Source organism: Podarcis pityusensis (genome assembly GCF_964106645.2).
Source record: "Podarcis pityusensis genome assembly, chromosome: 3".
Classification (NCBI taxonomy): Eukaryota; Metazoa; Chordata; class Lepidosauria; order Squamata; family Lacertidae; genus Podarcis; species Podarcis pityusensis.
In genome coordinates, this window is record NC_138026.1 from 50218857 (window position 1) to 50244296 (window position 25440).

The following is a 25440-nucleotide window of genomic DNA, read 5'->3' on the forward strand; positions in this document are numbered from 1 at the left end:
TGGCACCCTCTGCCACCAGGGAAGGAGTGAGTGATTTACACTGGGAACAAGGGTGGGAATAAACTCAACGTTACCCCAAGGTTGAAGTGGGAAGCAAAAGCTATCTCTACCCGGGGGGGGGGCAGGCCTCCCTGAATCAGACAGAGTGGGTGCAGACCCCAGAGAGCAGCTCCCATCATTTCCTCTCTGGGGTGGGAGAAGACCAGTAGTGTTTCCTACTACGCAAGAGGTGCCATGGGGGAAGGATGCTGAGGAGGCAACAAATTCAGCCTCCAAGGAGCATGTTGCAGTTGTCACTGCCACTGCTGAGTGATGCATTCTGGATCTGCTGCCTCTGTGGATCCTGCCACCCGATGCAGTCGCCTCACCTTGCCTCATGGGTGGTCAGAAAGGAGTGCTGGGAAACATCAAGAGGAAGTAGAGGAAACTAATAATAGGAAACAAGGGAAATTTGAAGAACTGAGAACTTGGAGAAAGGAATGGCACAGGAGCCGAAGGGCATAGAATTGCTAGGTCCAGAGCAGTGGAGAAAAGCCTGAGATCCTCAAGTGGGGTGATGCTCCTGGACTTTTTGCAGAAAAGGAAAATTTGCTTCTAATATCTAATTCTCATAAAGTATTTAAAATGGAGGGGGTGTCTGTGAAGATAACATTATAATATATATTATTGTGCAGATGAGCTTGATCTTCAAGATATCCCCAAAATGGCAAGCAGCACTATACTGGTGACATAAATCAGAGATTCAGATGAGGCACAGCATGATTTTGCTGATCGTGCTGCTTCCCCCACCTCTCCAAAGAAACTCAGTATTCTGGGCAGGAAGCCAAATATACAGATTAGTAAAAAGTGTAAACAGATTTGACACTCTCTAAAAGAATGCCCAGCTAACAGAAGAAAACTGGAGAAGGTTTGGAGAAAATCCTGAATTGGCTGATTAAAGCTTCATTACTGATGAAGGAATGTCAGGGTTTAAGATGAAATGAAATAGTATGCCAACAGCCTGTAGAAATCCATAAAATATCACTAATATACAGATTTGGCTTGTAAGCACCTGTGTCACACAAGGAGAAAATGAACACAAAGTAAGTGAGGAACTTCAGCACTTGCTCTGTCCAGTTGTAGGCATGCCTCAGTCAGTGAGCTCCAGGCTGGGAGAGGAACATAGATCTATGTTTACTGTCCCCTAATACAACATGATGCTAGAAAGTGGTTGAGCTGTGAGCTAGACACATGGGAAAGTGATCAAACTACCTCTTCCTCACCTCCAAACCTTCCATGGATTTGTTTTTGCAACATACTAACTTGGTCCCAAAGTTGTATGCCACCTCAAATGATTCATTCATCAAGAGGAGAGCTGTTAGAATACTATTTGACCCAGTATTACCTATTCTGACAGGCAGCGGCTCGAAGGATCCATGAAGAGGTCTTTGACAATAGGAGGCCCTGCTATGCATCCTATCACCAAAAGAAGTTCCATGGGTGAGTGAGGACATTTTGAAGGTGAGACTAGGCTCATCCCTGGTGATATTTAGGTGAGCAGTGAAAACAATTCTTATTCCACGTGATATTTAATCATTGTTAAAATATGACTGGAAAGTTGTTCTTTAACTTTGCTCCTTTTGATTTTAACATTTTAGTTTTTGTTTTTATTACAGTGGTACCTCGGGTTACATACGCTTCAGGTTACAGACGCTTCAGGTTACAGACTCCGCTAACCCAGAAATAGTACCTCGGGTTAAGAACTTTGCTTCAGGATGAGAACAGAAATTGTGCTCTGGCGGCGCGGCAGCAACAGGAGGCCCCATTAGCTAAAGTGGTGCTTCAGGTTAAGAACAGTTTCAAGTTAAGAAGAGACCTCCGGAACAAATTAAGTACTTAACCCGAGGTACGACTGTACTTGGGATTCTTTATGTGTGCCACTTTGAAGGCTCTTGTGATGGTTCAGAAGCTGGGTAAAATTGTGTGTGTGTGTGTGTGTGTGTGTGTTTTGCAAATAAATATAAAATAAATCACCTGCTACCTTAGCTGATTGTTTTTACTGGCGATGCCACGAATTGTACCACTGAGCTGTAGTTCTTCCATAAACTACCTCAGGAGTGGCCTCTTGTTGGCCCTCTCAGGCTTAACGCAGGAGCAGGAGTAGCAAATTTCCCACAATGCCCTAGATGCTATATCAGGGGCATGGTGGAAAATTAAAATGGCAGCTCCTGCACCCAGCTTGGAGGCTTCAGAGCAGTTGTCAGTGCTGTTGGCCCTGCACTGAGGCCTTGCAGCTGCCTCAGAATGACAGGTGCTGACTGACACATTACAAGTATGCCAGTCAGAAGCACCAGCCCTATGTGAACATCCAAATGGTTGTCACAAATTACCTGATAACATTACAAAGATCAGAATGAGGCTAGAATCCAGCAGAGATTTCTGAACATAACAAAAACATGACAAACCTGTTTACAAGATCAGAAAACGAGTGAACATACCATGAACGTTGTATCACTGATAAAACGTATCATCTATCTCTGCCTTGAGATGATGGATGACTGAATTATCAGGATTGAAAACATGGTCCATATGAAATCTAAACTAGAGGCAGAAAGAAGCAAAGGTTACGGAAGTCAATTTATAGCTAAACTTCTAGCACGAGTGTTAAGTAAGTCAGCTATTTCAGATAGGTTTTTTAAAAAAACAGACACACACTAAAATCTCCACATTTATCTGCAATAATCTCCTTAAAATTTCCATAAAAACACAATACTCAGTGTGAAGAACATAATTGCTACAAAATGAAAATGGCACTTTTTTCCTTTGGGAAGTGGGATGGGGAGGAGGAGAGACAGACCAGAGCACTTGATTAAGCAGACTATAAGAGCCAGACATAATACCATTAACACGCTGTTCCAAAGCCATTCTGTTATAAATTAGTCATCAAATGTGAAGGACAAAATAAGTTCCCCTATACAAGAAGTGTCAATTCAGTAACATTTTTTTAAAGCATAATATATTTTTAAGGAGTGTCCTTTACTGTAAGCAGTTTCTTTTAAATCCTACATTGTTCACAAGGTTGCAGGGCCCTTAATGCTAAGAAGGAATGCCAATTATAAACCTTGTTAAACAACACTTGCTCCATTACTGGTCCATATCCTCTCAGACAAAATAGCTTGATGAAAGGAAGCAATTCTTTAAAAGAAAGGAAGAAACACAACTAAAAGGCAAAATTAGCAGCAAATTGTGCCTCTGTTCATTTTTTTCCTCGTCCTTTTCTTCAGAAAGCAATAAAAATTAAAATGAGATTGCTGTAACCATAGAAAGAACATATGACAGACAAGTCTCTTTTCTTTAAAGACTTTATTACGTAATCAAAACATTCTACAATATAACAAAACAAAGAACCAAGTGGTGACTGGCCACTACAGATCTGTGATGCACCATAACATAGAAAGTCTTCATCCAAGCAAGAAAATTGGAATATTATTTTCATGGAAGCAGAAAAGGCTAACGCCAATTAAAATCAAATTTAGTGGGAACACACCAGCCATGAATTTGTTTTTTACTATACTGGACATCATTGGCTTACTCCATTGGCTTAGTAGTGTCTCGTGAAACACGTGTAAAACGAGTCAATTTTTATGAAATTGCAATATGCAGGGCCTTATTAAACCAGATGATAAGGGAAAAGTCCAACGTATTTCTGCCTCCCTGAGAAATGGTTGGTCTGGTTGCAACCAACAAATATATGAGTTTTACAAATCAATTCTTCTATTTTCTATCTAGTTTACAGCGTAATGTTTTGTAGGGGAGGGGTGTGGTTTTGGCTTAACAATTCTGGGCTATTCCTCTCCGATTTGTTTGTATGGTTTCATTTTTTTCTGAGATTCAATACCCATCCAATAAGCACAGGACATGATTGTGTGCGTCTGCGCCAAGGCCACAGCGAACCCGTTTTCTGTATGCACTCCTGTATGCATTATCTGCTGCATATAACAGAGGCAGCTGTGGCAGAACATGCATGTCCTCTTACCATACCCACCAAACAGTAATGCCGTTGTAAATTATGAAATGCAGGTGACTCTCCATCACCAGGATTCCCTGCTCTGTGCTACGGTCACTTCCCACAGTGAGTTTCAAATTTACAACTACACTCAACCTTTTATCTATGCCAGTAAGGCAGTAGCCTGGGCACATGTCAGACAGAAACTGTAAATGAAGTTAGTACAGCTGAGAGCCGCATCGTACCACCCCTTACTTTTCCCTTACACCAGGAGATGTTGGACTTCAGCTCCCATCAGCTGGGAAGATCTGTATCCTGAAAAGAAGGATATAAATGACTAATAAAGCCCCAGCTAGCATGGCCAATGATATGGAACTACAACACCCATCCGCCAGAGTTTTCCCATCCCTGTTCCACGCAGTGACTGGAGTGTACCCAATCAATGCATGTACCCACTTTGTGTACACACAGTGGAAAAACCATACTTTCATCACCGTTAATCACAAGATTAAACACAAGGAAACTTTGTGTGGTAAGACACCAATATTTTGACTATGTTTTTTGCAAGACCAATACTCATCTGTGACATTCTTCATCAGTTGGTTTTCTTACCAATGAGGTAGATAACTGTTAACTCAGGAATCACCAACCTAATGCCAGTGGGATTAACTGCACCTATGCTGACTTCCCCCAGCAACTCCAAAGCTTCTTGTGCTTCCCCAACATTTTTTTCTCCCCTCCATCAGATGCAGAAGGGAGCAGCTACTCCGTAAACAGCACATAGAACTGATCAAAGGAGTAGGATTTGCATAATTCCCACTTTCTCTCTCTATGCATTTTTCCCCAGGCTAACTTCTGCACCCAAGCTGGAAGGAGGGAGAGTGCCCTGTAGAAATTATTTTCAAAAGGACAGAGAGGAAAACATAAATTTGTGGGAAGCAGAGGCAGCCAGACCCAATGCAAGGAAAGAAGTGGAGCATGTCCCCTCTGGGAATGGGGATTTGTTCCTCTTCTCTCTGAGGCTGGTTTGTGTGTCTTGGGAAAGAGGAAGAGGGCTAAAGTTTGGGTGCATTTGACCATGCCCACATCGGCAACCATTTTGTGACAGCACCTTCAGCAAAATATTGATTCCAAAATGTGATCATGGGCCCCCAAAAGCTGGCAATTCCTGTAACCCAATTACACAAAGCTGTTTCAAAGAAATAATTATTATACCTGATAGCATTACAAAAAAAAATATTTTTCTGCATAGTTCTTGCTGCTTATTTGCTGAATTTTTCATGGAGAGTAGGTACAAAAATAAAATGGGTAAAGTCTAATAATAAAAGAATTTGAATGCACAATGTAAATTTTTAAATCATGTGGAGAGAAACAGCATTATACCACAAAAGAATAACCTTGTAAGTTTAGAAACAAGTTGTCTTTCATTCTCTTAAGTTGAAACAAGAACAACAAAAATCACATGAGGACTTTCATTTGGCTTAGCAACTAGGAAAATCATAAAGCAGCTTTTTCTTTTTAAGTGCTTAACCCCCATCCCCAAGAGTAATGACTTTGAGACCTACTTAATGTGAATGCGCTCAAAAAGCCACTGCTTATGAGAGCAAAGCTGTCATTCCGAAGATTTATACACACACACGGGCTCTCAGCATGAATGAAAGATTGCATTGAGCCGCTCCTCATCATATGATGCCTCAGATCAATGTAATGCTATTAAGGGCAGTAGTTGGCTAAATCCAAGCATCTTGAAATCTGAATGCAATAGGTACAAAAGTAGTCAACTCTTTAAAAACAGTAAGAAGTGGTCTGTCCTCTCTCTCTCTCAGTAACATACAGGTAACATTACATAACTTAAAACCCAAAAAATTTATTCTCAATTATTCCATCCTACCTGCATGAAGGGCATATTCTGCAACATGAAATCCTACTTTATTCTGGCTGAAATTCAGCATACTTCTATCTTAAAGTAGCTTAGTGCTGCTGATCCCACAAAACTAATCTTAACAGCAGGTAAACTTAAGTGATTTGTGGATCTCTTAAGGAGATTGGAGAAACTCAAAATCAGAAAGGGCAATTTACTTGATTGAGGAAGTATGCACCAATGCCTTTATTATAATTCTGCACCAAGTACCAAGACACAGTTTTGACTTAGAATTGACAAACGTATCAAAATGTTTCAAGGTGGAAGCATGTACGGTGGCATTTCACAGCTGGATGCACTTCCACTTGGGTAGTTTTTTTTATTTCATCAAAATTAGTTTGTTGTTAAATTATTGCGGGGTTCCCCCAAAGTAGCTTATTGAAGTTTTCATTTGCCTGGGTTGCTTGAAAGGTATTTAGGAACAGGCTGTTACTAACTTCCGTCCTGTTAGGCAGATATAATTATTTAAAATACCCTGGTTGTTTATTTAAAGTACTAATATGCTGCCTTTCAGTTCAGAGACCTCCCAAGGCAGCTTAAAAAAGACAGTTAGAGGTATATGCATAGTGGGATAGTTTAGCTTTATACACTTAGCAGGCACATTGTGCTTCCATTGGATTTACAGTACAACCCACTTGAAATGCTTTCCATCCAGGCCTTCTGCTGCTATTCTGAAAGAGCATTGCCTATACTCCCTTATGCTGTACAATGGGACAGCCCCAGCTCTCTTTCTGGGCCTATGGCTGAGAGAAACAGTAATAATTAACAAACATGCCAGTGTGGGTGGCAGAGAATACTTTACTACTGAAGTCCAAATGGAAGCAAAAGCCTGCAGCTTGAAAAAGCTTGGTGCAAATGAATCCAGCGTATCATCAGGTTGGTTTTTCAATGTATAGGAAACCCTGGGCTGGGTTAAACTATGTAGGTGTGCTAGCAGGTGCCAGAACACAGTGGGACTTTGCCCCCTTCCCCTGCACCCCCACCTCAAATCAGGACTGGACAACCCCCAGAACAGCATGCAGGAGGTTGAATGGGGTCGTTCTTTCAGGCAAACTGAAATGCTTGTGCTGACAGAACTGACAAAGTGCAAATGTGTATCTAAGCTCCAATTAAGCCCTGCTGTAAGGTACACATGAGAATTCCCACTGGGGGGGGGGGGGGAATCCATCGAACAGCTACATGCACACAGCCCTGGGCAGAAATAAACCTAAGAATTCCAAGCCCCCGGTAATGTCTCATAGGGTCTTTTTAATCAAAGAAGAGACTAATTAACTCCACAGGAAAAAATAGCGCAGTGCTGTCAAATGCTCAGAGCTACAATAGTGTCATTACATTTCCAATTACTGCAATTGTAAGGTGTACCTTGAAACTATAACAAGGCAAAATGTTTTCCTATCACCTGATTGTGTGCCAGTCCACACGGGTGCGAGGCTGGGCTTCTGAAGTAATCTCAAGTTCATGCACACACACACACCCCCAAATAAGTTGTTGGTGGCATCTGTCTGTCTCAGGAAACAATGGAGTGCGTTTCTGGGGCCAGGCGCATGCAGAGCTTTTCTGACACCCAGGGTGGGAGTCTTGTTAGAACAACGTTAAAACTCAAACAAAAAAGCAGTCGTTCCATGGTGGGGTCTGCTGGCTGGCTTAGCCCTCCGAGGCCCAGGGCAAGTGTACCCAACTGCCTGTCGCCTTCTGCACGGACCTGCCTGGGGCTGAAGTCAAACCATTGGAGAATCAGTGCCTGCTGTGTTTGCAAAGACTGGAAACTCATAACTGCTCTGCCCCCCAAATTGCTTTTGCAGCATTAGCAGCACTGAAGGTGCTGCACTGGGGTGCAAGCCTGGGCAGTGTGCACTGAGGTCCTGGACTGCCCAGACAACAATACCCCCCCTAGCCTGGCTTATGTGGTCCAAAGGAAAGCCGAGCGATACATGTGGCACCAGCTTGGCTGCAGGAGTTGTCAGGAGGTGGTATACAAGGTGCCATCCAACTGTCTTAGGAGCTCTACTCCGGATTTGTGAGCCGTTTACCCCTTAGACTTTTCATTTCCTGAAGGTTTCCCACAAGGGATTTTTCCTCGGGGGTTACTTCTAAAGCCTTTTTCACGAGCGAGTATAGCCACAAGGCAGTGAAGGTTTAGGATCAGTTTTCCTTCTCCTAGATGGGCTACCTTACCAGGTTGATGAGCCCCATCTGCCCCTCTTTCCCTCCGCACAGGATGTGCAGAAACTGCCTTCTTGACCATCGGACCCCCTGTCAGAATGCAATGTTTTAATCTCACCCGCTCCTAAATCTCCAATCTAGTAACAGCTACAGTGAAATCCAAAAATATGTTAGGGGGGTAGAAAGAAGCCTCACGGTTGCTTTACTTGTGACATTTTTCTTAAAAAGACAACTGCGACAGAGTCCAGATTTCTACCACTTTATTCCATGTTGGTTGCAGGGTGGCAGTTTTTGACTGCCAAGTATCAGTGTCTTCAACCTTGTGTCCCAACAATAAGCACTAATTATTCCAGTTCTCTCTCACACACACATATAACATCCAGGATGGCCCAGATTTCAGTGATATTCATATAAACTCCAAACACAAGCAGTGGGAAGCCAGTCCCACTTACTCCCTCGTGTCATTAGCATTTGAATCCAAGGATAGAACTACATGTCATGTGCAGCTTCATTATTCTTCCTTTCTTTTCACACAATTCAGCCACTCAGGATGCCCTCTGAAGTGGAATTCTGGAGTGGAGAACAGCATCAACCCTCCCCCCCCCCCTTGAGGAAAACCGCCTTGACTCCCACTATGGAAAAGGTAAATAACACAAGCAGCATTTTTAACTGGGAGTAGGGAGGAAAGGGGAAAGGGTAAATTCCCACCCCCACACCAGTCTTCACCTTCAAATTGCACCAAAAGGCTGAATTACATATATCTGTAAAAACAGTGCAATACCTCATAACATACTTCTGCTCTAAATGTATTTGAAGCCACAGGAAACCATGGGGTGGGAAGTGGAGGATGAGAGAAGAGAAGCTGCTGAGCATCACACTTTTATGTTTAGTCCGATAGTGGTTTCAAGGGGGGAAAAACAAGAGGTGCACTAAGCTCTGCCTTAATATAAGACCCTGAAAATCAGAGGTCCTAGTTTGCTTATACCTTGTTAAAATGACAGAAAAATTGGTGCCTCATTTGCTGCAAAATACTATCAACTTCAGAAATCTTCATAAAATATCTGTGTAAAAAAACCCAATACTTCCCATAAATATTCATGAACTTGTTTAGGCTATAAGCCAGAGCTTTCCAAACTTTTCATGTTGGTGACATACTTTTTAGACAGTTGCACAGTTTCGCAACATTGTAATTCACTTTTACTAGCAAACCGGCGGGCTGCCCACTCCCTTTCCAGCCCTGGGAGGAATGCGGGGAGCGTCTGTGCGACACAACTACACACTGCCGCTGACACACTAACTTGTCACGACACACAGTTTGGAAACCTCTGCTGTAAGCCCGTATATGTTCTAGGCCAAGCAATTCAGACGGTTGTATGCAACACAGTTCTAAGGTGACTGTTCTACTCCTGCAAGGATTTCTCCCTGTGCAGCAGAATGTTGTCCCCGTCATCCTCTAGCACACCCCTTAGATAGGTTCCAGGAGTTCCCCCAACCCTCTGGAGCAGATTTAGGAACTGCATGGGGGGAAAGGGTAAAACCCACAGTGCTAGGGCTAATCCCTGCACTAGGGCAACTAATTTGTTGCCTAGCACTCATTATCTCCAATCATTTTTCTTTACTCCGACTACCCCATGGCAATATATACAAAAATAGCAAAAAATACCTCTGTAGTACCAAGAAATATATTTATACTATGTACTTTTAAATATACAGCCACTTTTTTTAGAAACACTGGGTTTGGTGGTGAGCAAAGCAATGAACCCTGTTTAGCATTAATGCCTCAGCTAGTGCAATTTCCACCATTACTACTCTCAAACAACCCCGATTCATGTAAATACAATTCTCTGAGTACAGCATTCAAGGGCTTGGAACCCCATCCATAGCAGTGATTGAGAAATAAGCTTTCTGCCATAGCGAAATTCCACAAAGATTACATAATTCAGATGATCAGTAGTTTTGACATATATGTTGCCAACAGCATAGTATTTCAAAGTGTATAAACTATGTCAATGAGCTAAGCAGCATTTCAAAAAATGATTTGGTATGAGGGGGTCATACCTAAGACATATGAGAACTGAAAGTTGCAAAGTATCATAATCAGTTAAGGCAGTAGATCTAATTTCATTTTCTGACATCTTTCTTTTAAAAAAAATTAACACACTGGTGACAAGCAAGAATGTTACTAAACAATAGCAAAGGTTATGAACCTGTAAAGTCATCATACGTGGAAATTAAAACTGGATTGCTATCAATCCAATGTGAAGGACAGGAATGTGTTCCAAAGCTACCCATCAGAAAGCAAATGACTCAAAAGCACAAGTGCAGATATGGAGCTGGAAATACATCTGTTTCTAGCAGGAAGATCATACAGTGTTACGCCAACGTTTTCAATTAATGGACCCATCCGAGAGTTGCATGTTGTTTTCTTTGTTACCTCACAGCACAAGCCTAAACCAGAATGAATCGCTTTCAGATCAGTATATAAATATTCCATCCTAGTCTGCATTCTGCAGGTTCAGTTGCATTTGTCTTGTATGTTCACAAAATTGGCATTTGACTGGATCCGCTTGGCTAGAAAACGAAGGAGAGTGTTTTAAATCCCACATCTCAACATAAAATATTCACATATGAGATCCAAGCCAGCAGACACTACCAAACAGTTCCCACAAGCAAGATCCTTCTAAGCAGGGCTGGCCTAAGACATTTCAGCACCTGAGGTAAACCACAAAATGGCGCCCCACTCCCCCACAGGGAAGAAGGGATGGGTGAAGATCTAGAACATGAGAGGAATAAAGATCTACATTGGGATCTGCTTTGACTCTGAGGTCACGGAGTTAAGTAGAACAGTACTGGGGTGCATTTATGCAACGGGTTTTCAAAATACACCTTCTACATGCTGATCAGTTGACTGGATCTGATTTTGGGAAACAAGTTAACCCAACTAGACAAGATTCCAGTCTGGTGACATTTATGAAAATTAGGTCACTGTGCCCAAAAATGTCTCAATGAATATGACTCAAAGGCTGCAGCAAATTTTGTTAGTGTGTAGTCAACCTAGCCAAAGCCACCTACTATGGCCTCAGACGGCATATCCCCTGGTGCAACCATGACCTGCAGGCATTAAGCTCCTGAACCATACCATCCGCTGCCTTATAAAAAACAAGAGGGGCTTGCTTCATTATCAGCCACTGGCTACTACCATCTGGCCAGCCACTGAAGTCCAAGGGTGGGATTCAACTAAGTTGTTGCCTGCATGGAAGGATGTCTGCTTGTGCAACAGGACTCCAACCCCCACCCTGCAAACACATGCATGCCCCCCTAAATCTGCTCTGAAGAACGGGAGAAATGCAGAATAGGTTTATTGTATTTTAGTGTTTTGTTGGCAGCCGCCCAGAGTGGCTGGGGGGACCCAGCCAGATGGGCGGGGTATAAAAAATAAATTATTATTATTATTATTATTATTATTATTTAGGGGGTATGCATGTGGGAAGTAGAAAGCTGAACAATCTCAATGCACCATGGACCTCATTCTGTGCACACACTTAGTGTTATGCTGAATTCCACCCCGGTGCTTTGGCTCAGAGGGGTCGATGCAAACTCTCACTGCTCACACCAGCCTTCTGGCAAGAAAGAAAGGCAGCCAGATCCTAAGGAGCTTGCTTGGTTCAATGCACCTCCACTTCCACCCACACTCCTTCACTGGTGTCTTGGTTGGTTTTCTAAGTCACCCAGGGGCACACCAGGATGCCAGAAGGGCAGAGACACTGGTTTGTTTTCAACTAAGTCTTACTCAAGAGTAGATCCATTGAAATTAATGGACTTGAGCTAGTCGTGAATGTTAATTTCAACGAGTCTACTCAAAACAATAGTTAGTTGGCTACAACTTCAGGTCCTAATTATTCACATCTGGCTGGAATGGCTGCACTGCATGTGCTGTGGGTGCAGCCTTGTTACAAAAATGCAACTTGCAGGCGATCTTTTCATCACCACCGATTCCTTTTTAAAAAAAATAAATTAATGAATTGATTTTACTTACGCAGAAACAGGATACGTTTTTTCTGCTTCGAGTGAAGGAAGCTGCTGAGGTAGAAAACAACTGGCAAAAAGAGAATGAAGGACGAAACTGCAATCACTGGCACTGTATCACTGCAGGGGACGGAGCAGTTGAAAGTCATGCTCCAAAGCCTTCGCGTAATATTCATCTAGAAAGAAGGAAACTCCAGGTCTTAAGTCATCAGGGAGAATCATCCGCATTTGTGTGGACGCAGCTACGAGCGGCAGCATGTGCTCTGCCTCATCCCATCCCCTTCCAGCAGTGCTGATCGGAGGCTAGGAACGCTCTATTGCAGTTATTAACAAACCACATTGAGATTGAAAGGCAATAAAACCTTAAATTTTTACATTTTAAAACATTACAGAAAGGACAGTGGGCAATATGAAGGAGTAGGGGGCGCGTAACATGAAATGAAGGGAAGGAAAACTTACTGCATCTTCCACATCAATGCACAAATGGGCCTGCTCTTCAGATTCACCTTTCTTCTCACTCTCCTGCATCGCGTTGTACATGGCATTTAACTTTTCATACGTGACATTGCACTTCTTGCATACTTCTGTGTAGTTACCTGGTGGTGCGTTGTCCTCCTGCCGCTATAGATTCAACCAGGAAATTAAGTGTTACAAAAGATGGATATGGAATCCAGCAGATTCTTAAGCATCACACAAATCGGAAAAAAATAAATGAAAACTGGCTCAGGTTTTCAGATAAAGGCTTCCCAGATTACACCAAAACCAGTCTTTCTCTGCCATATCCATTCATAAAACCAGAAGGGAGATGAAAATAAAGCTTTAGCTGTCTGGGTGGGTTTGTTTAACTCTTTAATTTGGCGATCCTGCAAGGCCAACCAGATCCCATTAATATCAAAGGCAAGGATCTGTGAAAGCCAAATCCTTCCAATATTGTTTATTCATTAAGTGAATGTATGTTTTGTGGTGGCTACTGTATATAAGCTGTCTGGGTGGCTCACAAAACAAAAACATTTGTCATATGATGGTGTCCAAAGAGAAAATGATGAGTCAGCTTAAATGAGGGAAGCAGCTAAGTTAAGACAAAGCTAGGCAGAAAAGGCAGACGAAGGAGACATGTTGTACTTCAAAATGCACTAAATAGAGGCTTATTTGCAAGGCTCTGGGTGAACTTCATTTGTATGTTTTCAAGCTGTCAGTTTATCCATTTTTGTCCAACTTGTGCTATTCTTTTCATTTACCACCCGCTGACAACGCTCATTATTCAATAGCTACTGACTATTCCAACATAAATGCAAAGCAGTTACGCTAATGACTGTACATCAACAATAGGTGGCTTGTTTTGGTATCGCAGAACCCATCACAACAGCACATTTTAACATTTGATACTTGGATCATCGATAAAAAAAGAAGAGAAAAGAGACAGACAGGGATGCACTGGAAACTCTCTACATTTTCCATCAGTGAGAATGTGATTGTAGACAAAGAGTAGCTACCAGGATCTTATAAACACACACAATCTTGAGCAGGCAACCAACATTATGAAGGCATAAGGCACTAAGCACACTTATCTGGCAGTGCTTTCTAAAGAAAGCAAAGGGAACTTATTTCAAACAAGAGTTTAGCAGTAAGATGTAGCTGTCAGTTGAAATAATGACATGTACTTGAAATCTTAAATTGGAGCTTTGCTAATCACTGCAATCCTAAAGCGGCCATACTCCAGGTATACATTCTTTCAGGCCAAATGTCTAAAGTACTATGCTCTGCACACCTCAAGAGATTTTGGGGAAGCAATTCTCCAACACCTCTCCTCCACAAGGTGCATGGCAAAACACTTTTGAAATGGAACAGCCTTTGCAAAGCACTGTTGCATGACTTGGAGGTCAGCTCCTCAAAGGGTAAAAAAAAAAAAAAAAGGACCACATGGAAAATACAGGGAAATGATTGGATAATGGGATTGTGTGGGTACCCCATGAGTGGAGGAACCATGGCAATTCCACATTAATTGCCTAGAATGCTATCCAATGTTAGCCATACTCAAAACAGACCTACTGAAATCAATGGACTTAAGTTAACCAATTTCAATGCGTCTGTTCTTGAGTATGACTAGTGTTGAACAACACCTAATTGAAAGCCAATAAAAGCATTTTAGTCTTGTGGCCTTAATTTTACTATCATGTAAACAGCTCCATTGCTATCAATTACGCTATTTATTTATTTATTTTGTGCTGATCTAAATTAAAGCTTAGGGTGGAAAACCAATATAAAACCCTAAACCTGGCTGCACAATTGCACTGAACTTAAGGTGGATCATTTTCTAGAAGGCAGCCATTGCAACATCCCAATGATACCAGATTAGAAAGATTTCACGACTCATTTGCAGACATGTTAAAACCCAACTTTCAAAAATGCATTCAGTTAAATGTATTCAGCTATGGATAAACTCATACTATAACAAAACAACAGAAAACCCATATAGTTAAATCAAGAGGTGACAAGGCCCAGAATAAGGAAAGAAAGTGATTTACTATATGCAGAGATTACACGACTCTTCCTATATAATTACCAACTATTGTGAGACCAAAACAGCGCCATAATTGCATATGAAATGGAGGTGAACATTAATTAGAATGCATTTTGTTCTCCCAGTTGTGAACACCTGCGTTTTATAGATAATTGTTCTACCTGCCTAAATTGCATAAGAGTTTGAGAATTACATTCGCCGCATTTTGCTCTGAAAAAAAAAAGCCCACCAAAAACATTTTTACTACACAATTAGAGGGCTCAACTGTACCCTTACATAAACAGGTACTGATACCTGGAGGTTGTGTTCAAAGCATGCCAATGATTCATTGAATAAGGCCAGGAACATCTCTGTACTATTCGATAAGCCTTCACTGTTGTTCTTTAAACAACCTGTGAAAGAAGACAAATGTCAATATATCCCAGCAACTGCTTCCAGAAGGTTGTTTTTGGCTAAGGGATATTCATATTTGAGATCTTGCTCATTTCTGCTTTTCTTTTCTTATCCATACATTTTATTTTCATACCGATGCTCAAATTCACAGGTAGTCTAAGGATGTTCTCAGATGTGGATGATTTAGGAACACCCAATCATCACTGTTCTCCTTTAAGTTACAAGACAAATAGCATCTCTGCTTGCAGATTTTTAACACCGTTGCCAAGCAGGTGGTCCTCCCTTTCCCTAGCCCAAAATGTTGGACTGGGGACAATTTGGAGTGGGACCATTATATGGATAGGGAGTTACTCTCTCTTCATTGCATATTATTAAGGACTTGGTTACTCCCAGGACAGGTAGCTTGAAAATAAGAAATCAGGTAAATATGCACAACACAGATATTCAGCAATAAAGTAGACAGAGTACATACTTGCACAGTTTGCTTTTTGCCATGTGTCATTAAAAAACTTATCCAGGACCACAACTATCTGCAGTCTATCCGACATCAAGAGACTTTTGGCACAAGGGTTACTCTTGGTAGCATTCTGAAAGGGACAGAGAGAGATTGTTATACATTCATATATACATATACATATACATATGCATATACATATACGTGTGTGTGTGTGTGTGTGTGTGTGTGTGTGTATTATAGTCATTCGGACCATGGTATCTTAACAAGCAACTCCTCCAAAGTGTACGCAGAGTAAATAACTGAAGATGACTCAAAAAAGGGAGCCAACCTGCCTCTTGCAGGCAAGGAGAAATACTCCATATAATACTTTAACTATGGGACAAGAAAAACAGGACAGCAAAAGAAAGGAAGAAACAAGAACAGCTTACCCCAGCTTGGTGCTCCCCAGATGTTCTGGATCACAATTCCCACCATTCTTGACCGCTGGGCTGGGACTGATGGGATTTATAGTCCAAAACATCTGTAGAGTACTGGGATGGGGGAGACTGAGCTAGAATGCTGTTTTGACTATAAGCTGCCCAAATCAGTCTTAAGTATATTCTAAGGAGAACTCTGGAATCTGCCTTATACCAACCCAGATCTGTCTAGCCCTATGTTGCCTTTGCAGGCACCACCTCCTCAATGTCTCAGGCAAAGATTTCCCCCAAACCTGTTGCTTGAGATTCTTTCAACTACGAACTGAACCTGGGATCTTCTAAAGCCAGTACCTATGCTCCACCACTGAGAGACAGGCCCTCCACGAAGGCCCTACAAACAGTGCACAAGCGGAAAAAGGGAAACTTAAACCACTGACTTTAGCTTACATTACAATCCAGAAACCAGCAAAGTTGGAGTGCTAGGCTTAGACTGATTTAATCTTGTTAGTTTTGGTCCATTACACCTACTTGGCAGCAGTTTAAAAAGTTTGAGGACCTCAGCTTAAGGGTCTGTCCGTATCAGCTCATATTTGTGATATGTCACTCACAGCAATTCCATTTCCCATCTTTGGTTGTTCCTGCTTAATATTCTTAATCATGCTGTTCATTTGCCATTTTGTTGTTCTTTTTATGGGTTTGTATGGGTTGTTTTATTTTATATGTTAATTATTATGTTTTATATGGATTTGCTTTGTAAGTGACATTGAGGGAACTTGCCAAAAGGCAGGGCATAAGTTAATTTTATTTACAACTTTCCGGGTTCAAATTGCTCAGAGTGGAAAAGATTATTTCAGATGGCTAAACCTGAAATTTCCATAGGTTGAGTTTTCTCGATCAGGGCAATAATCAAAAGAATCAAAGAATCAAAATAATCAAAGAACCCTCTATAAGCATCTGCATTAGCTAGACAACATTTTCCCACAATGGTCTGCCTGGACACTGTGATAATAAGAACCTAGGAACCAGAGAGAGCACCTTTTCAATGACTGCTTCAGTGTCCTCCCCAAGAAAACTCATCAGGCACCCACTGTAATTTAGATGGCAAATGAAAACATTTTTATTTTTTCAGGTTGAGGCAGGCCTGCACAACTTGTGGTCCACCCAAGCTGCATACAGTTCATCAACCATAAACTGTGGTCTGACAGGTACTTAACATTCTGGTCTGGCAGTACAAGGCAGCACCAAAAACAATTGAATCCTTGGTGGGACATCCTACTGTAGATGACTGTTGATAATGATAAAATAATTGTAGCTAATAAAGAGAAGTTATTTCTCTTTAAGCAGCTAAATGAGCTTTTATGGCTATTCTGAGGGAACTTTTGCTATTAATTTTTTTATTGTTCTTTTTCATTGCAGATTTTAATTTATTTTTACAAAAACATTAGAAGGGCCTGCCAGATCAGGCCAATGACCCATCTGGTCCAGCATCCTGTTCTCACAGCGGCCAACCAGATGCTCATGGGAAGCCCCAAAGTAGGACCTGAGCATGCTACAGTGGTACCTCAGGTTACATACGCTTCAGGTTACATATGCTTCAGGTTACAGACTCCGCTAACCCAGAAATAGTGCTTCAGGTTAAGAACTTTGCTTCAGGATGAGAACAGAAATCGTGCTCTGGTGGCGTGGCAGCAGCGGGAGGCCCCATTAGCTAAAGTGGTGCTTCAGGTTAAGAACAGTTTCAGGTTAAGAACGGACCTCCGTAACGAATTAACCCAAGGTACCACTGTACTCTCCACACTGCTGATTCCCAGCAACTGGCATTTGGAGGTATGCTGCCTCCAGCAGTAGAAGGAAAACACAACTATCATGGCCAGTAGTAACTCATATTCTTATCCCCCATCAGTGTGTCTAATCCTCTTTTAAAGCCCTACAAACTTAAAGCCAAAGTACAGTGGTACCTCTGGTTCTGAACTTAATTCGTTCTGGAGGTCCGTTCTTAACCTGAAACTGTTCTTAACCTGAGGTACCACTTTAGCTAATGGGGCCTCCCACTGCCGCCGCGCCGCCACCGCACAATTTCTGTTCTCATCCTGAGGTAAAGTTCTTAACCCGAGGTACTACTTCCGGGTTAGTGGAGTCTGTAACCCGAGGTGTTTGCAACTTGAGGTGTTTGCAACCCGAGGTACCACCGTATCAACATACAGTGGTACCTTGGTCCTCAAACTTAATCCATTCTGGGAGTCCGTTCGACTCCCAAAACCATTCAAAAACCAAGCGTGGCTTCTGATTGGCTGCAGAAGCTTTCTGTGCTCAATCTGAAGCAGTGGGGGATGTTCAGCTTCCAAAAAACACTTGGAAACCGGAACACTTACTTCCAGGTTTGTGGCATTCAGAAGCCAAACCGTTCGAGTACCAAGGTACCACTATACATAAATACTTCATGATTTTAACTTGTTAGCTGCTCTAGGAATTCTTATAGTTGATGAATGAGGTATATATTTAGTAAATAAAACAAAAGCAAACATCCTGCAGAGGTAAAGTCCTCCAAGAATTACACTTTTTCTTACTGTAAGGAAATGTAAAATGTGGCCTTACAGTTAGCTGTGATCCAATCTTGCCTCATCCACAAGTCAAGAGCAAGAACCTATATTTACTTTGAAGAGGAAGAGTTGCCCTTCCACTGTGGAAGAGGTCATACCCTCTAAGGCAGATTTCCAACAGCAGAAGTTGCAGAATGCACACACAAGTACTCAATCCCAAATCAATATTTTCCATGTGTTCTTCTCCCCAGTGAAGTGATTTTTCCCACATGTGACTGGCTGAAATTCAATGACAGAATTAGTCAGACCTATACTTCTTTTCCAGCTATTACAGGCCACTTCTTGTTTCCTTTCAAGTGGCTGCTGAGCCAAAGTAGTGACTGGTCTCTTCACAGACAATATATAGAAGAGGCTAACAAAACTACAAACATTTTCCAGATACAGACAAGTTTTCAGTAGATTGTTCTTGACTCTTATTTCAGATCCTGCATAACTTGTGTCCCACCAAACTGAATATAGCTCAATGGTCATCTATGATGCCCCACCAAGGATTCAATAGCTCTCCTGTTTTTGTGCTTGCCTGGGGCTGCTAAAACAGAGAATGTGAAGCATTCAACAGGCCACAATATATGGTTGAGGAGAAGTACTTAGCTTGGGTGGGACACAAGTGGTGCAGGCCTGCCTCAGATTTTCTGTGAAAAAGGAAAGCTGCAAACCCATAGCTTGCTCATGTGTGCCTTAATTTTGTGTTTGTATTCAGTCTGCCTTGCCCAGCTAGTTGTCAAATCCAGCTAGTCCACTAAGCTGCAACTGGTATACCTTTTAACTCCATCAGGCACCATCAGGCAAAAATGAGTGTAAGGATATAGGTAAACATATCAGTTTGCAACCCGGAGACCTTTCCTCCTCCACTTTTAACCTTTCAAGGTAGAAGAACAAGCTGCTACTGTTCTCACTTCATAGTCCCTGTAAAAAGCACGCCTCTGGTTTCATCCCACAGCAACCAGGGAGGAGGCCCCAGCTAAGCCTTCAATCTTAAATCAACTTGTATGGGCCACCTAATTCAGTTAAAACTTACTCCAGAAAGACATGCTTAGGATCCCACTGCCAGAATACTTCCCCACTGTTACCGTCTGGGAGAACTTTCATTCTGGGAACTACAGTATGGGTTGCTGTTGGTTAGTTGTTTTTTGTTTGGCCAAAGACAAATAAGTTTCCAATAAGCCTACAGCTTCACAGAAAGCAAGAGGAACTCCTTATTGCAACCCATCAGAAACACTCTTTCCCAGAGGGGAAACCACGTTTGTCGTAACAGCAAAAACAAAAAAGCTAAAGCGTTTTATGGCAAAATCTCCCATGGGCTCTTCTTGAGACGCCACAGAGGGTTTTTAGTTGGTTTATCAGAAGCGCAAGACACACTAGGAGACCCTGGAAGCTCCGTCCCCGCGCCCACCTGCCCCAGCCCTGCCCCGTCTTTCTGCAGCAGGCGCTCGCGAAAGGCACGCGAAGGAAAACGCACCCCGACGACCCGGGCGATGTTCTCGTACTGCTCCGTGGCGTCCCGGAACTGGCGGTAGCACTTCTGGCAGAGCCTTACAGGCCGAGCGCTCCGCGCAAGGCAGCCCGTCAGCGTGGCGCTGCTGTTGGCGAAGGCAGCCAAGAGCTCCCGGCACTCCGGCTCCAGCTGCGCGTCCAGCAGGTCCCCCGCCAGCCCCGAGCCCAGCGACGCCAGGTCCGCCGCCTCCAGCAGCTCCCAGGACAGAGGGCGGCGCCGGCCTCCCGAGGCACTTTCCTCCCAGCCGCTCCCTACGGAGCACAGGCCCAGCAGAGCGCCGGGAAGCAGCAGCAAGAGCGCGGCCGGGCCCATCGCCACCGTCACCCGCGCCGCGCCCGGGGAGAAGCGGGAGGAAGAAGGGAAGCCGCCCTCGGGTCCTGCCTGCCGAACTCCGCCGCCCCTTGCAGAAGCGAAACCAGGTCACGTGCAACAGGGAGGTGAGCGCGCGCAGGGCTGGCGGGGCGGGGGGGAGAGAGAGAGGAAGCGCTGTCAACATTCGGGAACGAGGCCCGGCGCGGCGTCTCATTGGGTGCTGGGGATTCGACGCGTCATAAGGTAGGAGCGTCAGCCGCGAGAAGGGGCGGGGCCGAAGGGCGCAGCGGGTACAGCGAGAATGCGCTGGCAGATTCGGAGGCGGGGTTTGAGGGCTGGCGGCTTGTTCGATTGCGGAGGGGTTTGCTGCTCTGAAAGGCGATGGGAGCAATAGCTATGTCGGCACCTCAATGCTAGTAAGTGTGCGTGGAATGGAAAAGACGAACTACAACATCCTTAAGTTGTCTGGGACTAAAATCATAGCATAGCATCATGGGCGTAGCCAGGATTTTAGTTGGGGGGCTGGCCTTTTGTGGGGGGGGGAGAGAGCCGAACCTTAGTTTGCTCTGTATTATATTGATTTTTATTGATGGGGGGCAGCTACCCTTGGGTAGCATCAGTGCATACGCGTTGCAGAAAAAGTGATGGGGTTTTTCTGGAGCACTTCCTTTCCGTTCAATTACAATCAGAGTGCCAACCTGAATAAAATATTGGAGGGCCGAAGTAAGCCTCCCCCTGCATAACTGATCACAATGCATGCCGCGCGCACACCATTTGAATGGCAATGCGCATTAACTTGTGGGGCAGCCCCCCTCAAATATTTTATGGGCTGGGCACAGGGACCTCAGTCCCTAGGAGTTGGATCCTATGGTTACAACAGAAACTCGAGGTTCCTTCATGTTTTCCTCTGAAGCCCTCTTGGGATAATGGAATATCTCGCTGATCTCCAGGGGGGGAACTGTAGAAGTGGGGAATCTGTGGTTTTGGCTGTGGCAGGTTTGGCATTCTTTGGTATAAGGGGTGTCCCTATACTATCTGTGTCTATAATATGTGGGATCTTCCCTACCTTGAAATGGATCTCTTTCTGTATATTCCTCCACACCTGCTCCAGTCATCCTCTTGAGGCCCTGCTCCATGTCCCTGCCCCTGTGAAACACAACTGGCAGTCGCAAGACTGTGGGGCATCTTGGTTTATCTTTCCTAGAATCATAGACTGTTTGGTGTGTGGAAATTTTGTTGTTGTGGTTATGGCTTTTTCTTGTAATATATTGATCTGATGATGAATGGTGGGGATTGCTATGTATTTTAATATTATGTGGTGTGTGGATTTGTTTGGTGCTTCTTTTGAAAATTATTTAAAAATAAAAAAACATATCCATCAGTAAATCCTATGGAACTCAGGAAACTTGGAGTTGTAGCCAACAAAGTTCTACTTAAATTTGTTATTGTTCAGTCGTTTAGTCATGTCCGACTCTTCATGACCCCATGGACCAGAGCACACCAGGCATTCCTGTCTTCCACTGCCTCCCACTGTTTGGTCAAACTCATGTTGGTAGCTTCGAGAACACTGTCCAACCATCTTGTCCTCTGTCATCCCCTTCTCCTTGTGCCCTCCATCTTTTCCAGCATCAGGATCTTTTCCAGGGAGTCTTCTTTTTTCATGAGGTGGCCAAAGTATTGGAGCCTCAGCTTCAGGATCTGTCCTTCCATGAGCACTCAGGGCTGATTTCCATAAGAATGGATAGGTTTGATCTTCTTGCAGTCCATGGGACTCTCAAGAGTCTCCTCCAGCACCATAATTCAAAAGCATCACTTCTTTGGCAATCAGCCTTCTTTATGGTCCAGCTATCACTTCCATACATCACTACTTAAATTAGACCTACTGAAATTAATGGACCTAAGTTAGTCATGTCAATCAGTTTCAATGGGTCTACTTAGCACTGTGGGCTAGCACTGGTAACAGCCCTTAAAGGTAAAGGTAAAGGGACCCCTGACCATTAGGTCCAGTCGTGACCGACTCTGGGGTTGCGGTGCTCATCTCGCTTTATTGGCCAAGGGAGCCGGCGTACAGCTTCCAGGTCATGTGGCCAGGATGACTAAGCCGCTTCTGGCGAACCAGAGCAGCGCATGGAAACACCGTTTACCTTCCCGCTGGAGCGGTACCTATTTATTACCTCTGAGTAAACATAAATAGAATTGGCATCACAATTAAAATGCATCTTGTATTGTTTAAAACATGGTTCTAGAAAGTTGGCAACCCCCAAGAAAGCAGAGGCAACAGGGTCAACTTGTGCATTTGGCAACATAGTAAGTCAATGCTTGTTTAGAACATTTATGTTTATGATATATTCATTCTATGGTACATCTAATATTTTTAAACATATATTAAATCTCTTAAATCTGTCATTTCCTTTCATTTTAAAGTTAAGTGTCTGCAACCCAGACAGGCTGAAAATTTACCATAATAGATGAAGCTTTGCAGTTGATCATCTAACAGTAACCTTGATACCAAGCCAAAATGTACTGTAGTTAGCAGCTGCTTAGTGACTGCATACCGGAAAGGATACATTTGTTGGTGTGTATGTGGAATGGTATTTGCTTTCAGAGGCTGAGAACAAAAAACAGGGTAGAGGCTGTAGATGCAAGATGTGATAAGCAATCTGGACATTTCTACTTAACTCTAGCCCTGTGTAATTGATGTTCCCATGTATGTGAGGAAGACAATATTGAGACAGACTTGTATTTTGGCAGTGGATTTTGCCATTTTTGCAACCTTATGACATTCTGGGTCCTCTGGGGTAGGTCTTTTCTCTTCATCCCATGTCTCAACAGTTCTCCCTCAGTGCCAGTTTGGAGAAGTCTACACATTAAAACCCAAAGAAGCAACATGTCTCATGCCTCTCCTTTTCTTATTTTTGCTTACTACAAGGAGCCCTGGCCAGGATCTCTTTTTTGTGAATCACCCCATCCTTGGTATGTGTGTGACTGAGGGCTAGTCTGGTTGGGCAGGATATTTCCATCCTATTTATATTATTCTTTTTCCCGGATTCCTCTTCATAAGGGAGAAGACACCCTAGCTGTGAAAAAGTTCAGTTAGAAAATAAAGCTTTTAAACTTTAATTGTTGTTTGTTTGTTTATCCTTGCACCTTTGCATTTCCTTGCAAAGAATGATCCTGGGCTGTGTGATGGTGATGGGTTTGATCACATGGAAATCTGTTTCTTGGGGGCAGATATCCACCATCACAAAAATATGTAGCCCCTTCCCTCTGGTGAGCCTACCATAATAGTAGAAATAAATAAAATCACAAACTGCACTGCCAAACTCTGTTCCACATCAGGACATGCCCCATTCTGTACTTATAGCAAAACTCTCTACAAAGGCTTATTTTTAAAAGGACTATGGGATACCACAGTATTTAATGTTGCTTCATCCTTCTGCCAACCTTGCCTTGATGCGAGACGAAATAATGCAGAGTCACCTGTGTTTGATCCTCATTCATCCTCTCACTTTGATTCAAAATGTCAACAGATAATAAAACGAAAACCTGTAAATCTGCAGGAAGAATTCCAGATCCATTATCCCCATTGCCAAGAAGCAGATTTTCACGCAATATCCATCTGCAGTTTACACTTAATTCATTCAGTATTGTCAATTGCTCACTTTAATTAAGCACTCCAGGTGTTTTTGTGGATGGTTTTTTGCAGACAAAAAGCTTCACAGAAGTTGTTGTCTTAAAGCTGCATAAACCGTTAGTATGGTATGCAAGGTCACAATGTATCCTGAGTTCTGAAGTATTAAAAGTGTGATAAGTTTGTGGAACTTTAGGCCCTGATCCTGCTAAAGTTAGTTACAACTAACACCACAAACTTATGCATATTGACTCAGAAATAAGTCCCAGTATATTCCCATGTAAGTTTGCACAGAATTGTGACCTAAGCCTTATGGAGCAAATGGGACTTGAGTTGCATGACCGTCTTGATCCATTAATTAACATGGGATTTCCAGTCCAATTTAATGCTCAATTTGCATGTAACGCTAAGTCAAATAATGGCTTAGCACAAATATGTGAGTGTGCGGGCTCCCAGAGAGATTACAGCCACTTTTCCTCTACTCCAGTTGCTGTAAGCTAAGCCATGGTTTGACTTTGCATGATTTTTGAATCTAGTTTCATGGTTTACCTCTTTCAGACAAACCATGAATTGTAAACCAAGGACAAGCCTTGGTTGTACTTCATGGTTTGTCTGGAGTAAGACAAACCACAAGCTCAGGTTTGGATGACATACCAAGCCAAACCATGGCTTAGCTTACAGCAGCAGGACCGGAGAAGAAGCAAAGTGGCCATGATAGTCCTAGAAGCCTACACACTCTCATGCATCTGTGCTAAACCATGGTTTGGCTTAGCATTAAATGCAAACCAGGTCTATTGTGTTGTTTACTCAGAAGTAGCCAGCTTGTATTTGCATTGCAGCATTAAATGAAGTTTATAATAAATAAACAAGTCCTGCTTAGTTCAGTGATGTTTGCTCCCAAGTATGTATCTTGGGCTTGGGTGTTATTTCGAGGGTTTAGTTGGTGGTGGGGAGTTGTTACTGTTGGTCGTATCTTTATTTTAGATCTTGTTGTGGTTTAGGTGGACATTGTTCAGTTTTGTTGTGTATTTTTATGCTTTTAATTATTGTTTATGACTGCTTTTGTTATGTTGTAGTTATGTATTTTTTCATGTTGTAATTATGTGTTTTTTCATGTTGTAAGCTGCCTTGCGCATGGTTTGAACTATGAAAAGGTGGCATGCAAAATATATGGTCTTAGACATAACTAAGTTGGCCCAGTGTGAAGCTTTATTCTTTAGCCATTGGCCACCGCAAAATTCTGTAAATAATTGTGCCACCATTCTCCTACCTATGCGCTTCTCCCTAGGTCTCAGCTATTATAATTGAATTCATGAGAATGTGCAGAGACACTTGTATATTATAAAGTGAATGCTGATGATGATAATGCAAAATATTTAATTCCTTGTGATGCAGGTTTAAGTTTGACAATAATGAAAACATATGTTCCAGAATGAACATGACGTGGCTAACTTTTGATATGAGTTTTTGGAGCAGAATTCAGATATTATTGAATAGTAATATTTGACTCAAGTTTTAAT

The 25440-nt window shown here is 42.7% G+C and overlaps 1 protein-coding gene and 1 long non-coding RNA gene across 2 annotated transcripts in view; one reads left to right on the forward strand and one right to left on the reverse strand.

The window, feature by feature from the left end:
- Positions 1 to 8312: 8312 nt before the first annotated feature.
- OSTM1 (osteoclastogenesis associated transmembrane protein 1) lies at positions 8313 to 20452 on the reverse strand. The gene is made up of 6 exons (XM_080998834.1): positions 19942 to 20452; positions 15482 to 15596; positions 14911 to 15008; positions 12555 to 12716; positions 12106 to 12271; positions 8313 to 10640 (listed from the first exon to the last, which is right to left on the reverse strand). Exons 1-6 carry the CDS (start codon positions 20287 to 20289, stop codon positions 10585 to 10587), a joined length of 945 nt encoding a protein of 314 aa, XP_080854960.1. The 5' UTR covers positions 20290 to 20452; the 3' UTR covers positions 8313 to 10584.
- A 161-nt stretch (positions 20453 to 20613) lies between these two features.
- LOC308473380 overlaps positions 20614 to 25440 on the forward strand; it is a 37427-nt gene continuing 32600 nt past the window's right edge. The window contains exon 1 of the long non-coding RNA XR_013984063.1: positions 20614 to 20705. This is a non-coding gene — a long non-coding RNA (uncharacterized lncRNA). The remainder of the gene's footprint in view (positions 20706 to 25440) is intronic.

Bases quoted from the DNA above. Each gene is read 5' to 3' on its own strand.
- OSTM1 (XM_080998834.1), bottom strand. From the start codon at position 20,289: ATGGGCCCGGCCGCGCTCTTGCTGCTGCTTCCCGGCGCTCTGCTGGGC. The intron at 15,597-19,941 runs GTGCGTTTTCCT...TGTCCCTTTCAG, and splicing joins ACATCGCCCGGGTCGTCGGG to AATGCTACCAAGAGTAACCC. The intron at 12,717-14,910 runs GTATCAGTACCT...TTGAATCTATAG, and splicing joins GCTTTGAACACAACCTCCAG to CGGCAGGAGGACAACGCACC.